The following is a 24,159-nucleotide window of genomic DNA, read 5'->3' as shown; positions in this document are numbered from 1 at the left end:
TTTCCTTTTATCGCTATGTGTTAATCCCTGACACTTGTACATGTTTTATACCATAAAGATTTTTACATTTGGTTACTTTGTGGTGGCTTGTATTCTGAGCGAATTATCTTTTTTATTTATTATAATTTCACATCCAAGATTAGTTTCTGTTACTGGTTGAAATGAGAGGAGTATCATTAAGTTTTTTAATTTTCCAAATTAAATAGTATTAATGTAGTATTCTATGAAGATTTGCCTTGTAAGTAAGTTTACTTGGCTCAGTAATCTTAATATTTAGAGATTTTGACACTAAGACTGTAATGCTATACATTGTAGGCAGACTTTAGACCACATAAAATCTTTTTTCCTTACACTGCTGCTTTTTTTTTTGCCTTTTTTTTGTTGTGGGTTTTTTTTGTGGGGTTTTTTTTTGCCTCCAGATCTTTCAAGCAGTCATTGCAGAACAGCTAAGTAGCTCTTGAATTTTAATTTTTTTTTCCCATAACCAGGGGATCATTGATAGAGGATTATTCCCATTTTCTTATTGTTGTTATTTCTTTTGTGGTACTCCTGGACACCAAGTTGTTTTCATTAGTTTCTAAAAATACATCTCGGGGCTTCATCAGGTCTCCCTGGTGAGATTCTTAATTTTGGATGCTGAATAAATTAACAAGGGTGGAAGGACTAGGCGTTTGCAGCAAACTGTATGGGATAATTGTTACATTAAGTATGTTTTTCATGAAGCAAATGCACTACTACTTCAGAAACAAACTCGGCATTAGTTCTTTTGTGTTCTCACCTCACCGCTTGGGCTCATTCTTGCCACGGAAGGGGAGGGAAGGTGTATATGGTGAAAAAAGTTGTTCAAGCAGCTAAAGAAGTCTAAAGCTGTTCAGCTGTAAGAATAACCTTAATGTCATCTGAAGAGGAGCCAGTATGACAGGTCGCAGTCTGTTAGGAGCATTGTCCTTCATGAGGCCTGTACTCAGCAGTCTTGGAGAAACTGAAGGCCGTGGAGTTCCTGTCCTCGTTCTTATCACTCACCAGCCCCTGGATCTCATGTCTCCACAGTGCCTGACTTAGCACTTGGACTACATTTACGTCTCCTGAACCACCGCATACAGCAAAGGGATGCTTCTGCTGCTGTGATTATTATTTTTTTTAATTAGTGTTCAGTTTAGAAAGGGAATGAAGAACATCTTTATATTGATGGGTTTACAGAACGTTGAGGAGTAGGAGACCATCAAAGTGGAAAGCTGAATGATGCTAGTTGGCCTAGGACACGTAGCAGGGGTGAAGGAAGTTCTTAGAGGAAACTTGCTTTTTCATTTGTCATGGATTATTTTCTGTGCTGTCACATAGGTACCAACATACTTGGCCAAGGCTGCCTTATTTTATTAACAGATAAGGCATATGTTGAATCCTTAAAAATACTATTTTGCCACCTCCGTCTTTTATTGAAGTGAAAGTATAACTGACATTCATGGAATATTGCATAATTTGCATAATGCTTTGCCTGAATTTTATTGCATTTCACAGAGTTCTTTTCTGTAACAAACTCTCTTTTCAGTGCCAATGTGTTGCTAACCAGCTGGACACCTGGCTTCCCAAAAGCTCAAATGCATGTTTTCTAAGCTTGGCAAGTCAAGATCAAAATGAAGTTATCATAAAAATCCATGTGGATTTCTAACTTGGAGTCTGAGGTTCAAGACAAAGGTGAGAAATCCTGAAGAAACTGGAGTGCTTCATAAGTACACAGACTGGGAAAAGGAGTTTATTTGCTTTGAAGTTAGTGAGATTGGTTTGAATGATACAGAGTCCATTATGAATGTGTATGACCTGCTGATTCCCTTGATACTGACGTGGCTACCTTAATGCTTAGTCATGTCAGGACTTTGTAAGTTGTTTCCCATATTAAAGAAAATATAAGAATTAATATCTCGTTCTGCGTAACTATGAAAACTGATGCTAGACAGGTAGTATGTCTAAAGAAAAAGAATTGGTGTCATCCTCTGATGAATATACCCTGTGTTAATTTGTCTCAGACACAGCAACATTATGTTCTTGTAGGTGCTTGAATGCTCAGTGCACTTAATGTAGATAAATTGCTAGGTCTGACAGGTACAGAAAGTGAGCAAAACTTGTTGCCTGTGAAGATCAGATACACAGAGGCAGCGCTTCATGGATTGACGTGATGGCTTTGGACTTTGTGGCTTTCTAATGGAGCTTCCAAACATTCAGTTACTGGTTTATTCAACACAGGCTACTGTTTTACGTATTCTAAATAAGCACTTGAGAACTGCGGATAGCAAACTGATCTCCGTCTGGACTTTACGGATGGCATCCTGTCTGTGAGCTTTTAACCTGCAAGAGAAGGAATATTGCCAAACGTCCTACACACTAGTGTGAAATCAGTATGCTAGTTATTGTTTTGGCCTACGATACTGAGATTGTGTGCTTGGAGGTTCTTACTGCAATTTCTTACACTAATAGTAATCTTGTGATCTTCTATACCTAGTTAGAAATTATTCTGTAGGCAGTTAAAAAAGCAAATAAACTGTGATTCTTATTTCCTTTCTCTTGTTCTGTGTAATCTAAGATTTTCATGTGAAGTCGTATTTGCTGCACAGCTGTGACCAGCGCACATATCTCTGGAGGTTCTGCTACATCTGCAACCCAAATAGCAAAACCCACCCTGGGTTTATCAGGGTTTTATTCTAGGCATTAGTGCTATATGTTGAGGTTACCTATCACTTACTATTGCTGTCTGGAACTTAACATCTGCTTGTTAATAGCCAAGCAACTGTAGCATAGTTCAAAGTATTATTGGGATGTAATAGAATGGTTTGTTGTAGTGGACTTGTGGATCCAGTGGTTTGCTTAGTTTTCATTGAGTTTAGTATTTTAGTAGAATTTGAACCAGGTTTTCTGTTGGGCAGGTGTAGCTGCCTGCGTGGCCCTGCTGAACACTGCGTGTGCACTCTGGTTTATTCTGCAATTTACCCGTAAATTGCTGTTGCCTCTGGTAAAGGCAGGGATTTAAAAAAGAAACGAACAAAAAAACCCAAACAAAAACCAACAAACCCAACCAAAAAGTAATTGGCAGAGCAGAATAAATAAGAATGATTTACACAGCAGGATAGCTGATGATATTTCAAGAATATTTTAATGCCACTTCTGTAGTTTTTATAAATATTTGTGTGGATAGGTGGGGCAGTGGGAAATGGTACAGAACTGTCTATTGACTTAGCATTCAGTATATTTAAAACAAAAGTATTAATAAAGTCTCACCTCATTACCTGAACGTTTAGATGTTGGGATGTAAACTCAAGTTATGTCTCAGCTCCCATAACCCTATGTTTGTAGGGTCCTGCAACCTGTTTATTTAAATCAGTTTCTGATGGCCCCCTGCACAGATCCTCTGAGCTGTACTTGACTGGATTCAAGGCAGAAGTTACTAAGGAATCTTAGCAGTATTTTGGTTGGCAGGTGTAGTTTACAAGTGATAAAAATAAATTACAAAAATGAGTTTTTTATTAAACCAGACCATGACCTCTCTCGAGCTTAGCTAGGTGAAGTCTGTCATGCAATGCATATACAGCTTCATCTGAAGATCAAGAGATTTCATCAAAACACTCCACCCTGGCCTTATCTAAACTACAGATGTCAAATACGACAATGAAAGTATTTTAACACAGAAGTGACTGTGGATACAGAAATCCACATAATTAAAAAATGTGTCAAGGACCTGACACACGTCTTGCAGGTCATCAGGTTTGATTCTAAAAATTCGTCTTGCAGTTGGAGGAGTCTTCATCACAGTTAATGAACTATTTGCAGAGCATGCTTCTTTTTGATGAGCCTGTGGATATAAATGCTGGAGCTATTGGATGACGGACCATCTGGATCTGGAAGGATAGGAGGCTCATAACTGTTTCTGATGAGGTCATTTGTGGTAACTGATCTCAACTAAATAAAACGGGACCACTGGTACTGAAAGAATAGTAGACACAGAAGTGTAAGCTGGGTCCTGCCAATTGCACAGGAGGAAAAAGAACCACAAAATCAACTCTTCTGTATTCTGTAAAAGTAACAGATCAGTTGGTGGCTGCATTTTGCAAATCTACATGGGAGATCTGAAGACAGTTCTTAACTTTTTATGAAGTAGATTTTTATGAACTCTTTTGATTGGTTAATGGGCTAATAATTGTCTCGTTTGTTGCTTATTATAAATTTCTTTAAACAGCAGAGTATTCAGAGCAAGAGCCTCCTTTGCCCAGCTCTGACTGTGACTGAACACACGTTCTGGGGTAGGCGTAACTCTGGCAAAGCCTGACTTGTAAGGTGGCTGGTAGTGCTGCATTTAATAATGCGTTACATCAGGAGGGTAAATAACAGTTGGGAACAGAGGTAAAAATGTGATTGAAAAATCATCTTCTGTTTTAAGTATTATTGAAAAGGAAATGGTAATTTTTAGAAATAGGTAGGTAGTGATTTTCCTATTGTTTGTTGATGTATAGAGGAAAGTAAACTGAAGTCAAAGCTCTGGCCTACAAGCATTTTACTCCAAATTCTAGATATTAATCTCTTTCTTTATCGAGGCCTGTCAAACTCTATCCATTACCATTACAGGGTATAGTCATCTTGATTAATAATGTGAAAGAGTTGGGTGTTTACTCATGCTTTTGAGCCCTTAATAATTTTATTTGCTCTAAATTGGAAGCAGTTCTTAGGCAAAGGTTAAGTATATTGCTACTCTCCTCCTTTCCACCCCAAATTTCCAAAACTTGTAACTAAAAGTTTGGTAGTTACAAAGGGTTCTCTCATCCCCTTTAATTTCCTACAAGATGACATACCGTTTCTTATTGTCCAGTTTGTTCTGCATTATTTTGATATATGTACTGAAAGTATTAAAAATAACTTGACTGTTTTGCTTTCTGAGTGCTAAGTCAGATGCAGGTTGTTCCTGGCCAGTGCTTGTGGTGTCTCAGCTGGTGGCCTCCTGTTTGGGGCAAAACACCCTCCAAATGGCCCTGTTCTGAAGCCCTCTGGTGATGGGGCTCTTCTTTTCTTACATATAACCAGAGGATTATATTCTTTGCCTGTATAGACTGTATAATAAGAGCATAAAACTCTGTTTTGCGTTTAGGGAGTCTGTTCTGCACTTGGTAATATTCAGCGGTTTGCCTTTTCCAAACTAGGGCACAAATTTGTGTGCATAACAGAGCTGTGTCTGCTTTAATGTGTTCACTAAACTGCTGCTGATGGGGCTGCCTTGTCCCTGGCCACCCTGAGCCTGCCGTGGCCCAGTGTACCCAGTGCTGAGCCTGGCTGGGGCACGGCCGGGGCAGGGATGCAGTTAGGGTCTGCCCAGGGGGGATGCTCAGCGCGCGTGGGCCAGAGGGCAGGCTGGCTGGGGGAGCACTGCTCCCCAGTATGCCCAGTGGCCTAGACCACAGTGTCTGCCCTGTCCCGGCACAGGGAAGCTCTTTTGTGGCAGGGGAGCCACTGCTGAGGCTGAAAACAAGACCCAAAGACTTGCTGTAAGCCTGGGAGGAGCATGGGGGTCTTCATGCTGGTTGAGTGCGCCTGGCTGCGGACAGAGCCAAGGGGCAGGAACGTGTCCTGAAGCCTTGTAGCAAGCATTGGCTTATGCCCCTGTAAAACAACCCTTAAGTGTTCTGAAAATGCTGGGTTTATAGCCTCGGGGTACAGTTTCACAGTGGCTTGAGCCTTTCTAAAGGCAGGCTGTGATTTGGGTGGTCCCTCCTCGGTGTTGGTATTAGACCATCAGCATTGCAGTGGGCTGGACCAGAACCATCTAAAGTCCTTCTCTTTGGGTCTTTTCCCCCCACCCCGAGTTGGTCTTCAGTTCTGGTCCTCAATCCTTGTGACTTTGCAGCTGGGAGCGCTGGTGCTGACACAGCAGGAGTAGCATGACCAGCCATAACGGAGTGTAGGGTTTGCTGAAGCTGGAGACAGTGGAAACTTTACTCCTGCCAAACAGTCACCTTTATTTTATCTCAGATTTTCTCTCTTTTTTTCGGTAGGGAAGTGGAAATAGACCTGCCAATATTGTTGGAGCTGCTGGTGTTACTCTGTTTTGCCTAATGCCTTTGTTTATTTATTTTTACAAGGGAGAAACTTTTTCTTTGAAACTAGAGGCTCTTGGACTTAGCAACACAATGTAATATTTATTTATTTATGAAAGGCTGTTAGTGTTGTTCCACACATGTAGTTCACCTGTTCAACTTAGCTTTTCACAGAGGAATCAGTATTGCTGACTGTAATAGATTTTTTTGGAAAGTAAGTAAAAGTGTTGGTAAAGGAATCTGGAAAGAAAACATGACAACTCTCAGTGTTATCACAGCAAGCATAAATGAGAGCCTGTGCATTCTGCAAATATTACAGTTTTTATTCCAACTTTCAGAGTATCTTCTTTTATTTTTAGATGAATCTGCGTTCTGTATTTACTGTAGAACAACAAAGGATATTACAGCGTTATTATGAAAATGGAATGACAAATCAAAGTAAAAATTGCTTTCAGCTCATATTACAGTGTGCACAAGAAACTAAACTGGACTTCAGTGTAGTCAGGGTAAGTACTGAGGCCTTCCAAATTTGTATGTTAAAGTTATACACGTTCGTGTCTTTACATAAAATATCTGTAGAGGACTGGAGTCTCTAACTTCATACTTGTCTTAAATTGGACTTCAGTATGCGTGTGTGACATGTTCATTTTTATCCAGTGACCCTGTTTATAGTCTGTTTTCACTGAAATGTCTTCACGTGATTGCTGTATTTAGCAGGGACTCGATTGCACAAGGAGTGATCTTTGTTCTGTTTGTTTGTCTTTTGTTAATGGTGTTTTGGTTTGGTTTTCATTTCACTTATTTATTAAATTGCATATTAGTTTGCCCTATAGAAACCTTGTGCCATGTATTGTATCAAAGAAAGGTCATGTTACTAGGAAACTATTTTTAAGTTAAACAAATTTCTATAACCTAATGTATTTGGAGGAATAACTGTGGAAGTTTTTCTTTTGACACGCTCTGTCACACTTGTATTCCATGTCACAATCATAAATATTGTGGTCCCTCACGGTTTATTTACAGTAAGTACATTCTTTTCTTACAAAAGAAGAATGTCACTAGTGCCAACAGGAGCTCTTCCAAAGTCTGTGAATTCCATGGGAAGGGAAATAATAATCCCTTTGTGAAACACTAGACAACAAAATGGCTGTTGTCTCAGAGCAGAAATAGAAATCATGAAGCATTAGCTGAAAAAATAACGGTAGTGGAGCTACTAGGAGTTGCTGGAACACTGGACGCCAAAGAGGAAGAAGTAAGAAGAGCCTGGTGCATTTTTAAATGATGTACCAGTGGTATATTAACAGTGACAACCCCTCCTCCCTAATTCATACCTGGATTCCCCTCCCTCAAAATACGCTGTAAATACTGAGACTTGCTTTCTCAGCTCCAGGCAGTGGGAAGTTCTGAAAGTCAAGCCAGAAATTCAGACTCCCTGAATAGACAAATAGTTGTAACAGGAATCTGGATGCTGATGATGCAGTTGAGGCCTGCTTTTCTATTTTTGTTCTGATTGAAGGACCTAGAGGAGGCAGCCAGTCTCTCCTCTACTTCCAGTCCTCATTCACTCTCCATCTTCTTATTTCCCTTTCCCTCTCTGTTCCCCTTACTGCAATAACGTATCATGGCCTTCTCCCCTTAGTTTTTTTCCCCTTACGAAGCTCATATTTGCAGTAGTTAAACTTTCTTCCTACTTGTGAAGTGCAATGGAAACAGACCCAGCATTTGTCCTGCATTTGTCATATTTTCGCATGATCTTACCTTTCTCTTCTTTACAGCCCACCCCTCCCAGTCTTCCCTCACCTTTTTTCTTTTCTTTTTTTTTTTTTTTCCCTATAAAACTCTTGGACAGAGATTAGTACTTTGTACAATGTCCACCAAAATGATACTGAGGTTGCAGCTGGCACTTGCAAAGACGACTGTAATAGGAACATGAATTCTGTAAATGTAACTGTTGTAATTGAAATTCCAACTCTATGAATACGTTTTTTCCATGAATCAGGATTTCTATAGCCTTGTCCCATAGAACTACATCCAGTCTTTCCAATCTTGAGCTGGGTTGGAAAAAAGAAAAGTCCTATTTATGATTTGATGTACAACTCTACAGATGTTATTACTGCAATACATAAAAATATGTTCTGCCTTTCAAGATTAGGAAGTGTGGTACTCCTGGAGAAAAACCCTGGCCCTCTTCAGATTTAAGAGACCTCTTCTAGCTACGTCAGGTTTGAATGGCCTGCTTTCGTTCATGAATATTGGCATACTTCTGCTAGTTGCTTTTTGTCTTTACGTGAAATGTGAGTAACGTGACTTGATGAAGTGCCAAAGTTCTCCAAGTCTGATTTTTGAAGTACCAGTGAGTGCTGGGAGCAACAGTCGGGGAGGTGGTGTGGGGTTCTCCCCGTAGTGCAACAGCAGGTATCGGAAGAGTTACAGAGTTACTGCTTCGTTATTCTTTTACATGTCTTGAAAGTTTTCCTGAGGACACTTTATTTGCAGATTTAGGATGGACCTTCTAGTGGCCAGGTACCACTGACAGGCCCTCTGTGGTGTGTTTCTGGTTTGTGGGACAGTCTGAAGTTCCAGCTCTGCCGGACTCAAACTGGGAATGTAAAATCAGAGTCTCTTTAAGTCCAGGTAGTTTTCTTAACAGCTGGACTTTTGCTGTATAATCTCTTCTAGAAGCTTCTCTTCCTCCTAAATAATATTTAGGAAGTTCAGTAATGCTTTCAGTGTTAGAGACTCTGCTCCCAAAACTTACTAGTTGGGGAACTTGGTTGAAACAAAGATGTGTGTCGCTTTTCTTAGGATATTTTGTACTCAGCGAGTTCTCTGCCACATCCTAAATTAATAACGTGACCATCAAGCTCACAAGAATGTGGAGCTTCCCTTTCGGGCTCAGGGTATAGTTTTACATAATTCTTCTCAGTGCTAAAAGTGGGAGATTTTGTACTCTTTCCCATCTCCCAGCTGTGCAGTTCTTTCTCTCCTGTCTTTCTTGTGCGGATCATCTCTCATATTTATTCAGTTTAAGAGTAACCCACTTAAATTTGCTAATCTTACCAACACCTTTTCTTTTCTTTTCTTTTCTTTTTTTTTTTTTTTTTTTCCCCCAATTCAGTTTTGTGCCTTCTGGGGAAGTTGCACTCACTTCAGGTGGGTGCTTTTGGATAAATAGTGGGAGTAAGAAGTAAGAAGCTGTGACGTGGTCAGGAGAATGGGACTCTCAGCAGCGGCAGATCTGACTTGTGCTATCTCATGAAACTGTACTTTAATCCCAAGTGAATAGTAGTGCTAGTACGTTATTTGCATTTCTTTGAATGCATTACTTTTCAGCAAAACTGTGAGGAAAAAACTTCAGATTCTATTTCTACACAGCTGGAAAAGCTGGGGATGAAATTGTTTTTCCTGGCCCAAAATTTGCAGTGTCTATTTAACTATAAATTCTATCTTGAAGGTTTACTGAATGAGGAGAAACTACAAAAAAAAAAAAAAAATTCATCTTCTAAATATGTTTTAAGCAATAACTGAAAGTAACTTGAGATCTGTGGCTGTAATTTGTGGTTTTAAACTTGCCTTTGAGAAGAGAAATTTTATCAGTAGTAACTGAGATTTTACTGCATGCAACAAATCATGCCTCAAATTAGGCATTTTATAAAATTTGCCAACAAAAATGAGTGGAATGGAGACTTCAACATACTTCTGTATGTCAGTTATGTATGTTTTCCTGTAGAAAAATCTGTTTACTTCCTTAGCAGGTATCGGTATGTGAAGAAAGATTTCCTCCTTTCATGTGATGAGATGGAAACCCAAGATAGGTACTCAGAGCAGTTTGCTTGTTATGGGGTGAGGGAGTTTATTGATTAAATCAACTGGTTTGGGCTGCTGAATGTTGAGATTTTGCTTTGGTTTGGTTTTAGGTGTACAGCAGATGATATCCAGAACGGTGCAGAAGACTGTTTCACTGTACCTCTGTATGCATATCTGATCCTTTTCATAACCAGCATAAGCAGATGCAAAAGCTTGGGTTTTGTTCTTTAGCACTTGATACCTGCTGGCGTATGCCCTCACATTCAGTACAATTCATACAAAAGAGCTGAGCAAGTCTTGTCTCTCTGGTCCTGAAATTGCCAGGAATAGTTAGGTGGTGCTTAGGCTTCCAGTGTTAGAGCTGATGCTTCCACCAGATTAACTCTTTTGTTTTCAAACGCTGAAGTTAATGTTTCCCCTTCGGTTCTCTTAGCTATATTTTAATATGTAACTTGCAGGACAGACTTTCCTGTGTGTTTGAAACAGCCGTACATTTTCACCTGTGCCCAACTGCCACAGTACCTGCATTTTTCAAGTATTTTTTCCTTTACTGTCTTTTACACAAAACCATATACTGTCATTGTCACTTTTGGAAATGTCCATAATAGCGAACTTTTGTTGGTATCTAATCTCGGGAGTCTTTATCTTGTCTGTGTCTTCCAAAAGCAAGTTTTGACATCAGATCTTGGTCTGTGCAGCTGGCAGAGGAGGAATTAGTCTATAGGCCTAAATACTTCACAAAATTGTTTTGTAGTTGTCTTCAGAAAAAGTTCGTTTTCTTCCTCTGATCTGAATTCAAGAATTGGCAGTTTCTGTTCAAGGTAGTTTGAAGGTTGTATCTCTCAGTTTTGGATAAAAAAGTTTAGCTACATAGGTGTATCCCAAGTTGCTAAATATTAAAAACTCAAATTCAGGGGCATTAGTCACAGCAGTGTCAATAGAATAAATCTTAGGGTAATTTTAGGACAGGAGGCACAATACAGCCTCAGGGTTTTTGAGAAACCGGGGCTTTGGAGTTAAGACTGAGGTTCTCCTGTGTGTTAGTGTACGAATCCCAAGCGTGAGAGGCATGGATTTCCACCCTGTGTTGTTCAATCAGTAAGTGATTTATGTACTTGTAAACTTAGGTCTCAACTCGAACACTTAACGTTTCATCAGATTGCTCAAAAATGGAACTGCCTAATTTTTCTGCTTATTTAACGCTTTGTTTTGTGTTTGTTGTCGTTGTTGTTTGTTTGCAGACGTGGGTTGGCAATAAACGAAGGAAGATGAGCAGCAAGAGTACTGTAGAATCTGGAGGCACTCCCCCAGGGACTGTCCCTACTACTCCCTCAGTACCTCCAGAAGCAGCAGTTAGAAATGTGGTAAATATTGCTCGATCCCAAAGTCAGCAGTCTTCTTGGACCTCTTCTAATAACGATGTAATAGTTACTGGTATATACAGTCCTGCGAGTTCATCCAGTAGGCAAGGATCCACCAAACAGACAAATGCTTCGATGGCAGAAATACATAAAACCTCTATTCCACGACTACCAGGAAAAAGTGATACAGAGTTTCAGCAGCAGCATATCCCTATAGGACGACAAGTACCACATTGTAAAAATGCTTCCCTATTAGTAGGGGAAAAGACTATTATTTTGTCTAGGCAAACAAGTGTACTGAATTCTGCAAACTCCATATATAGTCACACCAAAAAAAGCTATGGTGGTTCGTCAGTCCAGACCGCAGAGTTGGTGTTACCTCAGAAGCCGATGATATGCCACAGACCCTGCAAAGCTGAACCGGTGGGATGTCAAAGGTTACAGAAACCAGAACATGCAGCTCTCACATCGCACGTGCCCCCTGGACAAAGGGCTAATTCCAGGGACCCTTCTTGTAGCACGCAAAACCTGGAAATCCGCGAAGTGTTTTCCTTGGCGGTTACAGATCAACCTCAAAGAATTGTGGGAGGAAGCGCGGTGCAGAAGCATTGCTCGGTGGAAGGCAGCTGTCTGTCCATCGCGATGGAAACTGGTGACGTGGATGACGAATATGCTAGAGAAGAAGAACTAGCATCCATGGGAGCACAAATACAAAGCTATTCAAGATACTGTGAAAGCAGCAGTTCTGTTCGAGTAGAGAACCAAAGTGCAGCCTTGTCTGGGCCAGGAAGAAATGTGAGCTGTAGTTCACAGGTGGTGAACGCCAGGGACGTGCCTGACAATATTCTGTATCATAACAGAGACTACCACGTGCCTGCGCGGACCTCATTACATACAACATCCAGTACATTATATAACAGTGCTAATCCATCAAGAAGTACCTTTTCTCCTCATTTTACATCTTCAAGTCAACTGAGGCTGTCACAAAACCAAAATAATTACCAGGTAATCCGTCACTTTGTCTCTGTCTTCTAACCGTGAAGACAAGGTTGTAGAGAAGTACTCTTTTCTTTGGCCCTTGGTAGCTAGTAAGCGACAGGTTCACCTCTCTGCAGGCTGTGCTCGGTTTACGTGTTGCAGTAGAGATAATTTCTGCTTAAACAGAAGTGCAGGCAGCACTGCAGTGTGGTAGCACCCTTACCTGCGGGGCGGAGGGTAGCTGTATATTGAAGGTCAGTGTGGGCTTCATAGATTCAATAAGTAAACTCTGGTTGAAGAGGATCATACATACAACTGCTGGTGCGTGCTCAAGCCTGTGTTGTCCTGACTTGGCTTGCCAGCGCATGTCACAGCGACACCCTTGGTTGTTCCCCTGCAGACATGCTTTGCAGGTGGCACAGAGCAGAACATGGGATCGTGCTGTCATTTGTGTGCTGTACAGTTGCCTGCCCTTATTAATGTCAGCTTGGATTAGCTTTTCCATCAGCACGGCCTGTACCCCCTGTGCAGTTGCCAATCTCTTGGACCTGTTTTCTGTTAGGGATTAGGATCTCCTGCGAGGTAGTTAGGGTGATGGGGGACACTTAAGTGAGCAAATATTCTTCCTCTCCCACGGTATCTTAATTCAAATACTGGGTTTACATTCAATCCAATTATTTCCTCATCCCGTAATAGAGTTCCTTCAGTGATACTGAGAGGGGAAAATTAAGTGCAGATAATTGAAGAACTAAAAGATGTTCAGAAGAAGCTACAACACTAGCACACTTTTTTTTAAATTTTTTGTTATACCTAGAGGAGAGAGAATTGTGCAGTTAACATCCGAATTCAAGCATTTTTTTTCCCCCACGAATGGCATGACATAGTCTAGAGACACAGAGATAAAAGCCTTAAGACTGACAGGGTGTCATACTGTGTGTGTTACCTTTGTGCATTTCTCTGTTACTACCTTTTTAATCTATCCTGAAAGTGAACCATGTTAACAACGTACCATCTTTTCTTGTGCGTTACTCACTAGTACAGGGAACAGTGCTTTGCGAAGTGCTTTGCTTTTTTTAATTTTTTTTTTCTTCTGACTTGTTCCTATCTCATATGAGTATTTGAAAGAAAGCTTTTGAGTGTAAGTGCGTGCCACTTTTCACCAGAAATACTGCTTTTCTTGGTAAACCTGAGTTTTGATGAGCATATATACTCTGGAGTAGATTCTATGTAGTAGATGGGACATTGCAGTTCTTATTTGTGGCCTTTTCTAAGCCAAGCACTTCAGACGAGCAGTTCTTTCCCTTTCTCCCATATCTCAGGTAGTCTGTCAGTATTTGCTGTTACTGTTCTTATTTGAGTTGTAAAATGCATTAAATGTTTACTTTTGACATCCCAGTTTCATAGGAAAAGAAATGTAAACGTGCACATCTGTTTGATGAAGGGCTGGTAAAGCTGTGAGTTAAGGAAATTTTTCGTAAGTTTCACGTAGTGAAATATATTACTGATACCTTCAGCTGTGTGCTCGTGGTACTTTTATTTTGCTCTTGAAAAAGCATCAGAGAGATTTATTTCTTACTACTTTGTTGAATTTTTTAGTGAAATTTGAAATTACTTTGATTAGAGACTTTTTCGGGGTAGGAACAGAGTCTTTTTAAACAGCTAGAATGGTTCATGGTAGGTGACATTTTATCAGTCCATGTGCTGTGATATGGCTCAGAGCAAGGAGACTGCTGTGACTTCACTTTGGTTTGTGTGTGTTTTTCTTTTTTCCCACCCCTGTTGTAATAACAGAGCCTTTTTTTTTTTTTTTTTTTTTTTGGTAAGCGAAGAACTCATCAGTCCCCCCTTTGGCTTCCATACTGTCTCTCAGAGAAGCCTGTTCTTTGGATTTGGGATTGCACCTTGGATTGAGGGAGCTCCTGTTTCCTGTGGTATCCCTTACTCTTCCAGAGTTTTAAACCTTGGAAAAACTGGGCAGGTTGCTTTTAATTCACTTACTGCTGTAAGCGTGCATGCTGTGAGCCTCTGAGATGACACTCTTCAGCATTAGAGAATTTATAAGGGAGGGCAAACGCTGTGGGGTCAGGGCATGTCTTGCCATGGCTCTGTGGAAGCTGCAGAGGAATAGTATCCTACAGCCTGGCCAGATGCCGTAGCGCCTTGAAGAAACGTCAGTGCTGATTTCTCCAGATCACTGCATTCCTTGCTGAAACTTTTGAGCACATTCCAGAACAATGAAAAAGTAAGTTCTGTATCTTAAGAGGTGTTAGTGCATGACAGTGACACTTCCAGCGCTCAATTATGACATTGACAAGAAAATGTCACCTACTGCCCTCAAGGTCATGTATAACAGACGGTGTACCCTGCTAGACTGATAACCTGTTTTGTCGAAATCATCAGTTCTGCACTAGTTCAACCCCCTCCTGCAAGTCCTGCCCTTTAAATTAAATCCAATACGACTGCTGTTTCATGTAGACGCTCCCCTTACAGCTTAATAATATTTATATATTAAACTACCAGAGACATAGGTTTTGTAACAAGTGCTCTCTGGATTCTCTCAGACTCTACACAGAATGGCACTTCTTTGGTATGTAGTTAGGTTCTGTTAATTTTACTGCCTGTGCTTAGCTAATTTACCCATCACCATGGGAATGAAAATCCTTAAACTTAGGGAAATCTTCCTAAATGTAAAAATAGATTAAACCTGAGGTACGTGATTATTGGAGTAGTAAAACATCCAAGCAGATGCTTCTTCAAAGTCAGGGCTCTGTGATTTGTGTTTTGATGAAGTAATTACTGTCGTACATTGGTGGGGTATCTAATTGGCAATTAGTTATAGCTTCCTTACTGGTTCAATTAATCAAATTCATGTTGGCGTAACTTAAGACTAAATTTAATAAAGTGATCAATTTTAATGCCTGAGCAGTTTCCATAAACAAATTGTTCAACCTACTCGCTTCTCTTAGTTTGGTTTTAAGCATATTGAACTAGAGAGGCTGTTTGTGGTGCATCTCAAGGCTGAATCATGATTTAGCCTTGGTTTCCTCCCCCCAACACTAAGGGACAAAAATACTGTTGAAAGTACGTGTATTTTTAATTACTGTTACACACAGTGAAGCACAGTTATCTAATTTAGCCTTGTCTTCTTCAAGGGAAAATCCTAAGCCTTGCAGCGTGTACGTTATAACAGGGTATAGATATAATATTTATTTATTTTTTAAATCGCTTTAAGAATGCTTCTTTATTATGAATGAGGTGCAAGTGTGCTTCATTTAAGGAAATGGGACTTTTTTTTTTTTAATGTGTCGAAGTGATTTTTTTACTTCCCTAGACTTTTGAAGACAAGAGGACTTTCTTGCTGACTTTGGGTAGCACAGCTTTTGGCAAGGGCAAGGGCAAGCGACACGATCTTCTCTGAAGAGACTTGAACAAAGTGTTTCCTGACACTCGTCCTTGTAATAGAAACAGTTACATTTGTCACAGGAGTTGCTGCACTTTATTTCTGGGATTAAATACTTCCAGCTGCCTGAGAGGGGAGAACCTGCAGTGCTCTGGGGAGGGCAGGAGCTGTGAGCAGGCTGCCAGAGCACTGCGTACGGCCTCGAGTAACGCCAGGACACCAGCAACCAGGACAGGGCTGGGGCTCTTGGTTTGTTCGGTGCACTGAATTTCGGACAGTAAATCTACCGGTGAATTGCAAGAAGGTTATGTAGGGAACTCGTACAGTGTAACCACTTGAATTAAGGTACAGCAGTGGCAACACCCGAGTGTTGCAGTACCTTTCAATGTTCTCTTGCATCTGCCAGAGTTGCTGTTGCTCAGACACAGTAAGTTTTCTGAGACAGAGCATTTCAGGTTGTCATTTTTGTAACTCAACAGTAGCTGTCCCAGTTGGACAAGGACTGGAGTTAGACCTGTGAATCAGGATAACTCCATCTCCTCAGCAAATAACCCCCCCTTGAAAAAACCCAACGCTTGCACCTTTTTTGTAGAGCCAGTTTAGGATACTGCTGTGCATGTGGTCTATCAAGTAGTTATATTGAGAGAAACTTGATTGTTTGGCATCATACCTGTCAGAACTTGTGTGCATTTGTCTTCCAAGTAACCGTGGATGTTCTGCCAGACTGATTACTTTATTCACACAAAAAAGTGCTTTTTTTCTGTAGCCCCACTTTCAATTAGTGAGGAAAAGTCATTTGGGTGGGTACTCGGGATGCATTTACAGTGGATTCTGTGGTGTGAAGCTGTTGTGTGGGATATAGAGTTGTAATAACTGTAACCTGTTTCTACAGAATTTCTAAAATGTGTGTGTGCAACTAAGAAATTAATGTTTTGGACACAAAAGCTGATGTAGACTTGGCCTTAGGGGGTGAGGGTGTTTATTTCTAGCCCACCTCAACCCGCCTTGTGTTGTAATGGCAAAGTGTCTGACTCCAGGTGACCTCCAACCACTTCCAGCTAAAAGCTTGAAGAATAAAAGTATCTTATGTGCTTGTACACTAGACAAAAACCCTACCAGGTATTCTATATTTGGTTATGCTCATGCTGCAAGTTTCATTAGTAGAGCACTCACAAATACAAAAACTATTAACATAGTTTGATACAGTCAGCAGAAGTGCGTAGATTTTTCTTCCTCACATATATAGTGTGTGTGATGACTTGAGATTGATTAATCTCTCAAGAGCTATGTTTAGTCTCTCAAGCATTGCTTGTCTGCAGCAGCAGATGAACATGGAATCCTAAATAAGCCTAAAATATTTCCAGCTATGACACATTTCAGATGACCAAGGAAAGCAGTCCAAGATTATTATTTATAAAGTCTGACCTCTGGGAATAATGGAGAAGCAGTGGGAATCATGGCAGCTAACCTTTGCCTTCGTATCCCTTCCCCTTCCTTTTCCAACCTGATGTCCCTAGTTTTTCTGCAAATCCTTAACATCTGACATTGAATAGCTCAGTTATGAACATGATAGTATTTCTTTCTGGAAGTTTAACTGATGTAATTGAAAAATAATGTGACAGCAGTTCTGTAAGACATTGGTCCTTGTCTAAATCCAGTCTGCTTAATCTTACCAGTTCTGTGAAAGATTGAAAGTGAAAACTCATGTTCTAAAATACAAGTTTTGAGATAGCAAGAGTACAGAAACACTCAAGTTGCCATCACGTTATCTTACCCTCACCCAAAGAAACAGTGTTTTGCTTTCAGCCCTACAACAGGAAGGCTAAGTGTGACTTTGTTTTGCTTTTAAATCTTAACCTGTTTCAAAGACAGCCTTACCAGAACTGAATGAAGAATATTGAAGTCTTGTGAAAGCTGCTCAGTATTAGGTATCACAGCAACCTAAGCTGCAGTTATTTTCTGTTCTGTTTCTTCTTTCCCCTCTGCAGATTTCAGGAAACCTTACTGTGCCTTGGATTACAGGTTGTTCCAGAAAAAGAGCAGTAAGTATATTTCCATTTACGTATCTAATACATCAAGTGAAGGAATGAAAAGTTTAAAAAAATGCTTTCTTTTTTTTTAATGTCAGTTCTGTTTACCTTCTGTGGGGTTTTTTTTTCTGTGTCAAGCAATGTGATGCCCAGGTATATGAACTGTGCTATTAGTTGAAATATAACATCTGAATTGATAAGGACTGAGAGTTTAGAGCTCAGAATATGTTTTTTATATTAAAAGTGAAATGGTTGTTGATTGAGGCAACTGAATGCTTAAGAGAGTAACTCCCTTTTCAGCTGCTCTGCACATGCACAGAATTAGTCCATGTAGTAACTTTATCAAGTCTAATTTTATCCACATACATCATTTCACATTAGGCAGAGTCAGCCAGGTTGGTGTCCTCAGTTCACAAATTCCTCCAAGCCCTAACAAAAGGTCTGAAATTGCTTTTGTCAGGAAAATACCTCTGTCCAGCTCCTTTGTTTGATTACTGTTCAGCATTTCGATTCAAGAGTAGCCTGCTAGCTTCTCTCTGAAAAGCATGTTGGTTCTGCTTGCTTACCACGAAAACACACCCGAAGCCTGCAGGTTGGATGGTGCATCCAAGCTTTCAAGAGGCTGTTACCTATTAGTCCCGCTGTAGCAGAAGCAGTAACTGGGAGATGGCTATCACGATAACCACACTTATCCCACCACGCTCCCAAACCACTGAGCTGTCGGTGTCACATGTGCTGCTTTGGCAACGGTGTCTAGGTAATAAAGAGCCTTTCCTTGCCTTCTCCCCCCTGCTGTGCCCAGTACTTTCTTTCTTTTTTATTTTTGGTTCTTCTGTTTAGTCTTCAAAAGGTGTGTGTTTGGTAGTGTTTCCTGTATAAGTTGGAATCTGAGGACCATCACATTAATTGTGTTTTCTCTCAGACTTTTGCTAGGTCTCAAGAGTAGCACACTTCTATTTTCTGCAGACTTCTGTAGCCTCACTCAGTTCTGTTTCTGGACAGAGCACTTTATAAGAACATCTCCCAGAGGAACCACTACTCTTACACAAATCTGTTGTTACTCGATCCATCCTCCCCGCCCCGAGTCCTAGTTCTTTTGAGTGGGGTTTTTAAAATGTAGCCCTTTTCTGGAAGGCACCTTCCCTCTGTCACTTAATGACCTTTTAAAACACCAAGCAGCTGGTGAGTGTCTTAGAGTACAGCTCCGCTGCTCGGCTGAGCAGATTTCACATCACCCACCGTCGAAAGGAGGAGGTTTCCTGGTGCACTGCCACCCCGCCCGTAGCACCAGGGCTAGGGTCTGACGGCAAGGTAATCCAGGTCAAGCGTCTGACCTGTCACATACGTATTCTTCTGCTGAGTTTGATTCAGTGAGTTGGATCTCTGGGGGTCAGATGAGTGCCAGAGCCAGCTCAGAGCAGCCAGCAGGAGCCTGTCACTGGGAGCAGTGAAGGGAGTGGGGCGTGATGCTGTCCCCAATTATTTAGCACTGGATAGGTTGTTGAGGCATGGTGGTTATGCTAGATACCTGACACAAGCTGTAAAAGAAGTTTGTCCCATAAGTTTTTAAAGCTGTCAAGGATGTGGAAGTGCCTGGTTATTAAGGGTGGTTATTAGGAATTCTTTGTCCTTAGGCCTTTACTCCTGTGTCTTTTTTAATCAATAAAATGCATTAAACCCTTTGGTTAATGTAGTCCGGTTTGACAACTTCTGTTTCCAGATTTGTGGATCCACTTTCTCCAGTTGAATGCATAATTAGCCTTCTTAAGGAGACAAGTTTAGGAGTTGGCACTCTAAAACTGCTGTATACACACAGGTGTAAGACAACAAAGAGGGAGAAAAAGCTCCTACTTCCTAGGAAACTTCAGTTTCAAATATGAAATTCTTTTGAAGAAAGAGTGTGAGGGAACAGAAATAGAATGGATAGAGTTGTAGAACTGCGATTATGGCAATTACTGCCATTCAAACAGTAAAAAGGCTAATCTGTATTTTGTTTAAAATGGAGATCGCCTTTTAGATGCTCTGAATTTTTAATCTTTTGCCTTGATATTTTGTTTTCCTTGGCCTGTCCTTCAACTGCATCAAGAGAGAAATAAAAACTGTGCAGTTCTGCAGAAACTCTTTCTCGTCTGCTCAGCTATGCTGTAAGATGACGTAATCCTGACTGTTAATGAATTAGTCTAGAAATGTCACCCTGTCCGTTATTCATGAGAAAGTCTTTGGAAAGTACAGAGGTCTGTGTTCTGTCATGGTGCATGTGGAATGCGTTGGCCTGTACGAATGCACCGAGTTTTGGTTTTTCACAGGGCGGCAGAAGGATAGGAAGGGTTCAAAAAACAGCAGTGAAGATACTTGTTAAAGAGAATTAAAAGGCAGAAAACATCTTCACTTTTGTCCTTGCATTTAAGTCTTGAGTGTACTAACTGTGCTTAAGTTATGTGTCATATGATTTCTTAGCAGAATGGTTGGTGTTTATGGTCGACATAACTTGGTATGCTATGAAAAACATTTGTCACATAGGTGTTGACTCTAGGTGAGCTGTACCTGGCCTAGCTGTGGAAGTTTTTTTTCTGGGCGAGTGTGGGGGTTTGGTTTTGCTTCTTTTTCTTGTTTTCTTACTTTTTAAAATTTCTAATTAGAAACAGTTCTATTGGTCTTAATGTCAAGCTGGAAAAACAAAGTCATTAAAAAAGCCAGTTAAGGTCTTAGAATTCTGTTTCTGCCCATCACCCTTCAGAAGCAGGCATACTAAGTCACATGTTGTGTGGCACGTTAATTTTGGATGGGATTTTAAAATGAAACTGAAGTTGGCTTTCATGTTAACATCTGGGCTAAGTCACGTGAGGTTTCAATGGAGCGCTGCCCTTGGTGGAGAGACTCACAAGGGAGCAGGTCTTGTATTTTCCCCCTACCTGGAGCAGCACCGCATAGTAGTGATACTTTTGGTACCTTCTTGAATAGCGTACTTCGCTTTGGGGGAACCTCTCCTGTAGGTAGGTTAGCTGGATCTGCCCAGAGCTTCAGCTTGGGACCTCAGGCCTCTGAGTCTGGCATGCGTTTCGTGGGGGGAGATAACCTGAAATGAGCAGAGAGTTCCTATGCTGGGCTTTGATTTTTAAATTGCTCTTTCAACATTGCCTATATGAATAAAATTCTGGAGATGGTGGCATTCAGGTGTTCCCCTCAGAGCCCTGCCTGCCACAGCAAGCGTGCAATAGATGCACTCTGAATAGCCAAAGGAGCTGGTCTGACCCCAGGTTGGTGTGAGACCTGCCACTGGGTGTACTGGCACATCTGCGGGCACGGGGGAGACAGCTGGAGGAGGCGACGCAGGAGAGGTGCACCAGTGTAACTAGTAAAGAAAGTATCTCCCTGGACTGCAGTCTGAAAGGCTCGGGAAAACTGCTGGCTGCCACAGTGAGCCTACACTGGCTGGCCAAGAAGTATCTTGAGAGCAGCGGCGTTTCGAGTACAGTGAGCACCCGTAGGTATTAGAGCCACCTGCAGTTCAAGCGCACCTCATGTACCTTTTGTTTTAAACTTTACCAGTATTAACTTACAAAGTTATCTGTGCCTGTTCACATTCCTCTCCTCTCCTAGAAGGGCAGAGGGAAGAAAACTGCATTTTAGTCAAGTTGGTTGGAGCATGTCAGAGTCTTCGGCAGGAGACAGAAGCCAACCTGAAGATCTCCACAGGACTGAGTTGTGAACATGCTCTTTGTTCATACCTTCTGTGTTGCTTGGATAACCAGTTCATGTTTTTCCTCCTCCTGTGAAATACTTCACCACATATCTCAAGTTATTTCACTTTGATGTTTACATTAGATGATAATAACATGCCTAGCATGTCATGACCTTGTGGTGAACAGCACCTCTTCACTACTCCCAACAGCGATGCTTCAGTTGATGCAAAGGGAAGGCAAGTCTTATTGTTTCAGGCAACATATGTCTTTTTATTATATGGCATGCTGCACCCAAGTTCCACAAATCACCTAGGCTTATTATATGCTGTGATCCTGCAGGCTGGAAATAAGTCATATCTGGCCAAGAATTGGAAAAGCAGACTTTCTAGGCAAATATGTGGAAGACATAATAGATTAAATAAGAATTGTGATAATTACTGTTCTAAAAATCAGTTTGCTTCGAGGCTGAATGTTTGCTGTTTAACAAACTAGTTCAAAATCTCAAGAAGAGTGAGTTGTCAGTTTGTGTGGATTCAAAGCTGGTTTTGGAAATTATGGGTTGAGATGACTGGAGTGTAGAGTGTAATTTTTTAGCTAGACTATTGCACTGATAGCTCTTTTTCTTTTTTCCTTTTTTTTTTCTTCTTCTTAGCTGTGTTTGGTTTAGCAGCACGTATTAACAGAATATATGTAATTTTGGCCGAGTGTTGAAGCAGTTACAGTTCTTTTCAAGCTGTGCTACTATGAAATATTTATCAGTTCTGCTTCCTTCGGAGCAAATTTCAGGCTTACCCAACCAGTGGGAAAAGATGTGAAAAGTCTCTCTTCTAGCAATCTAACGGTTCGTGCACTAATAGTGTGTTAGCAGTAATAGTTTAAGGGTGCCTTCAGATGCCATTTGGTTTGCAGCCTATTTTCAAACACCTTTTTGCCTGAAAGCTGTGCAGCTTGCTGCTGCACCTTCTGCTCTCAATGAAGCTGGTAGTAGCAGCTCTCTTCGAGTCATTTGCTTTGCTTCAGTTACATTTCTTTGTCATAAGAAAATTGAAGGTACCTTGTGATGGGTATTTACCTGCTCATGTGATGAGAGGGAAACTGTCAAGACTCAGGGAAGGGCAGCGTCTAGATGCCAGTGCTCTGCATCGCTCTGGTAGTTCTGGCCACCAGCTACCTTGGGGTTTTTTTCCTAGGGAAAATCACGCATGGCCTGGGAGTCTTTCAGGCTTTACTGTGTGGAAATGCATGCAGTGTACCTGTCTGTAGGAGGTACGGTTCTTTGAAAGATGCTTCTGATTGCACTGTTCCTAAGCAGGCAACATACGCTGTGTGTGAGCATCAGTTTCTAGCCAAAGCAGTAAGGTTGGTTCTGTAGCAGGAGACTTGAGTATCACTGAAACGGGGGACAGCTTTGTGACACTTGTGAAAAATGAACTGAGAACTCAAACTGAAGGAACATGTCAACTGGCATAACTTTAATGAGGTTAAACGTGCTGGTCGTGTTAAAGGAAAATACAGACCACCTGAATTTGTGTATGAGAAATGAAATCAAGAAATAATAAACTGAAGAATAATACTAAACGGTGCAGATGGGAAGGGGAGAACATACGTAGAATGATTGGTTCAGAAATAACTTATTTCTACCCTCAAATAAGACCTTGAGATATGAATTGATTAATTTTCTGAAAAAATCAATTAGACTTTAAGTACTATCAGAGTTCAGAGTGCTGAATGCTGGCATCATTAGGAATGGCAAACAAAGCAAAATAACACTATGCTTGTATAGAAGAATCTAGAATTTGTTCATACCTTGAATGCTGTGTGCGCTTCTGATCTTCCCCTTCCCCCCAAAATATACCAGAGAAGCAGTGATGCAGTGGTGAAGGGCACAGAACAGCCCATGTAGTGAGCAACCAAGTGGGCTGTATCTCTTCAGACTTGGAAAAAAGAGTTCACTGGGAGGTAGTGGAGGAGTGTGATGGAGAGCTTTAAAAATACGAAAAGTGTGGAGAAGCAGATACGGACTCATTTCTTCCTGTATAAGAGGAGTTATCAAATGAAAGTAGCCTTAAACTGGGTCAGGAGGAGATGGGATGTGTTTGTTTAGAGTAGCTTAAAGAAAGAGCGGCCTCCAGTTTATAAGATACTGGGGTTGCTAGAGAGTATTGGAGGTAAGTGTCACTGTTTGTCCTATTTTACTTTTTGTACATTTTAAAGGTCCTTTAAAGTTTAGTAGAAAGTACTACTCAGAAATTTCTTGCTCTTTAAACTTAAACTCCTTGATAAGAGTTTCTGGGCGGTAGTGACTAAAATTTGTTGTGAGAGGTTTGTTTGCTAGAAATAACCATTAGCTTAGAACATTTCATCACAGAGCATCAGAACGGAACTGTTATTTAATATGATTTTGCTGCAATTTAAGTAAGTATAACTTTTTGTTAACAGAGTGCTCAGCTGCAGCATCAATGCAGTAGTTATTACATTTACATTAAAGCTCTAGTTCTGTCATTATTAACACGTCTTTTATTAATAATTTGAAGATTGTGTATAGCTTTTGTGCATGTGGCCTGAAACACTTTCAACTCATGCATAAAAACTGATCTAAAAAAGCAGGCTCTAATAAAAGGCAGGATCAGGACACTCCACTGATGCAATTATTCATACCAATTATAGACACCAGCTTTGCACACAAATACTGCATGCACAGTGGGTATTATGAGGGGCTCAGCAAAGTGCCAGGAATGTCTATAATAAACTGGGTCATCTCATATAAGAAATGTTGTTATTACACTTGAGAGGTCAGGGGATAAGCAGGGTTTAACCCTGCGCTCGGCA

The 24,159-nt window shown here is 40.8% G+C and overlaps 1 protein-coding gene across 7 annotated transcripts in view; it reads left to right on the top strand.

Moving 5' to 3' along the window:
• The window catches only part of HDX (highly divergent homeobox), a 49,231-nt gene that overhangs the window by 4,108 nt on the left and 20,964 nt on the right, over nt 1–24,159 (top strand). For 4 of the 7 annotated variants that reach the window (XM_056359758.1, XM_056359755.1, XM_056359762.1 and 1 more), the window contains exons 2-5: nt 1,550–1,695; nt 6,431–6,577; nt 11,120–12,244; nt 17,606–17,659. In XM_056359758.1, the coding sequence (XP_056215733.1) occupies nt 6,431–6,577; nt 11,120–12,244; nt 17,606–17,659 (1,326 nt within the window). In that variant the 5' untranslated portion in view covers nt 1,550–1,695. The remainder of the gene's footprint in view (nt 1–1,549; nt 1,696–6,430; nt 6,578–11,119; nt 12,245–17,605; nt 17,660–24,159) is intronic. The other 3 variants (XM_056359757.1, XM_056359756.1, XM_056359760.1) reach the window with 3 other exon arrangements.

Source organism: Falco biarmicus, chromosome 14 (genome assembly GCF_023638135.1).
Source record: "Falco biarmicus isolate bFalBia1 chromosome 14, bFalBia1.pri, whole genome shotgun sequence".
Lineage (NCBI taxonomy): Eukaryota > Metazoa > Chordata > Aves > Falconiformes > Falconidae > Falco > Falco biarmicus.
This window is presented reverse-complemented; position numbering and strand designations above follow the sequence as displayed.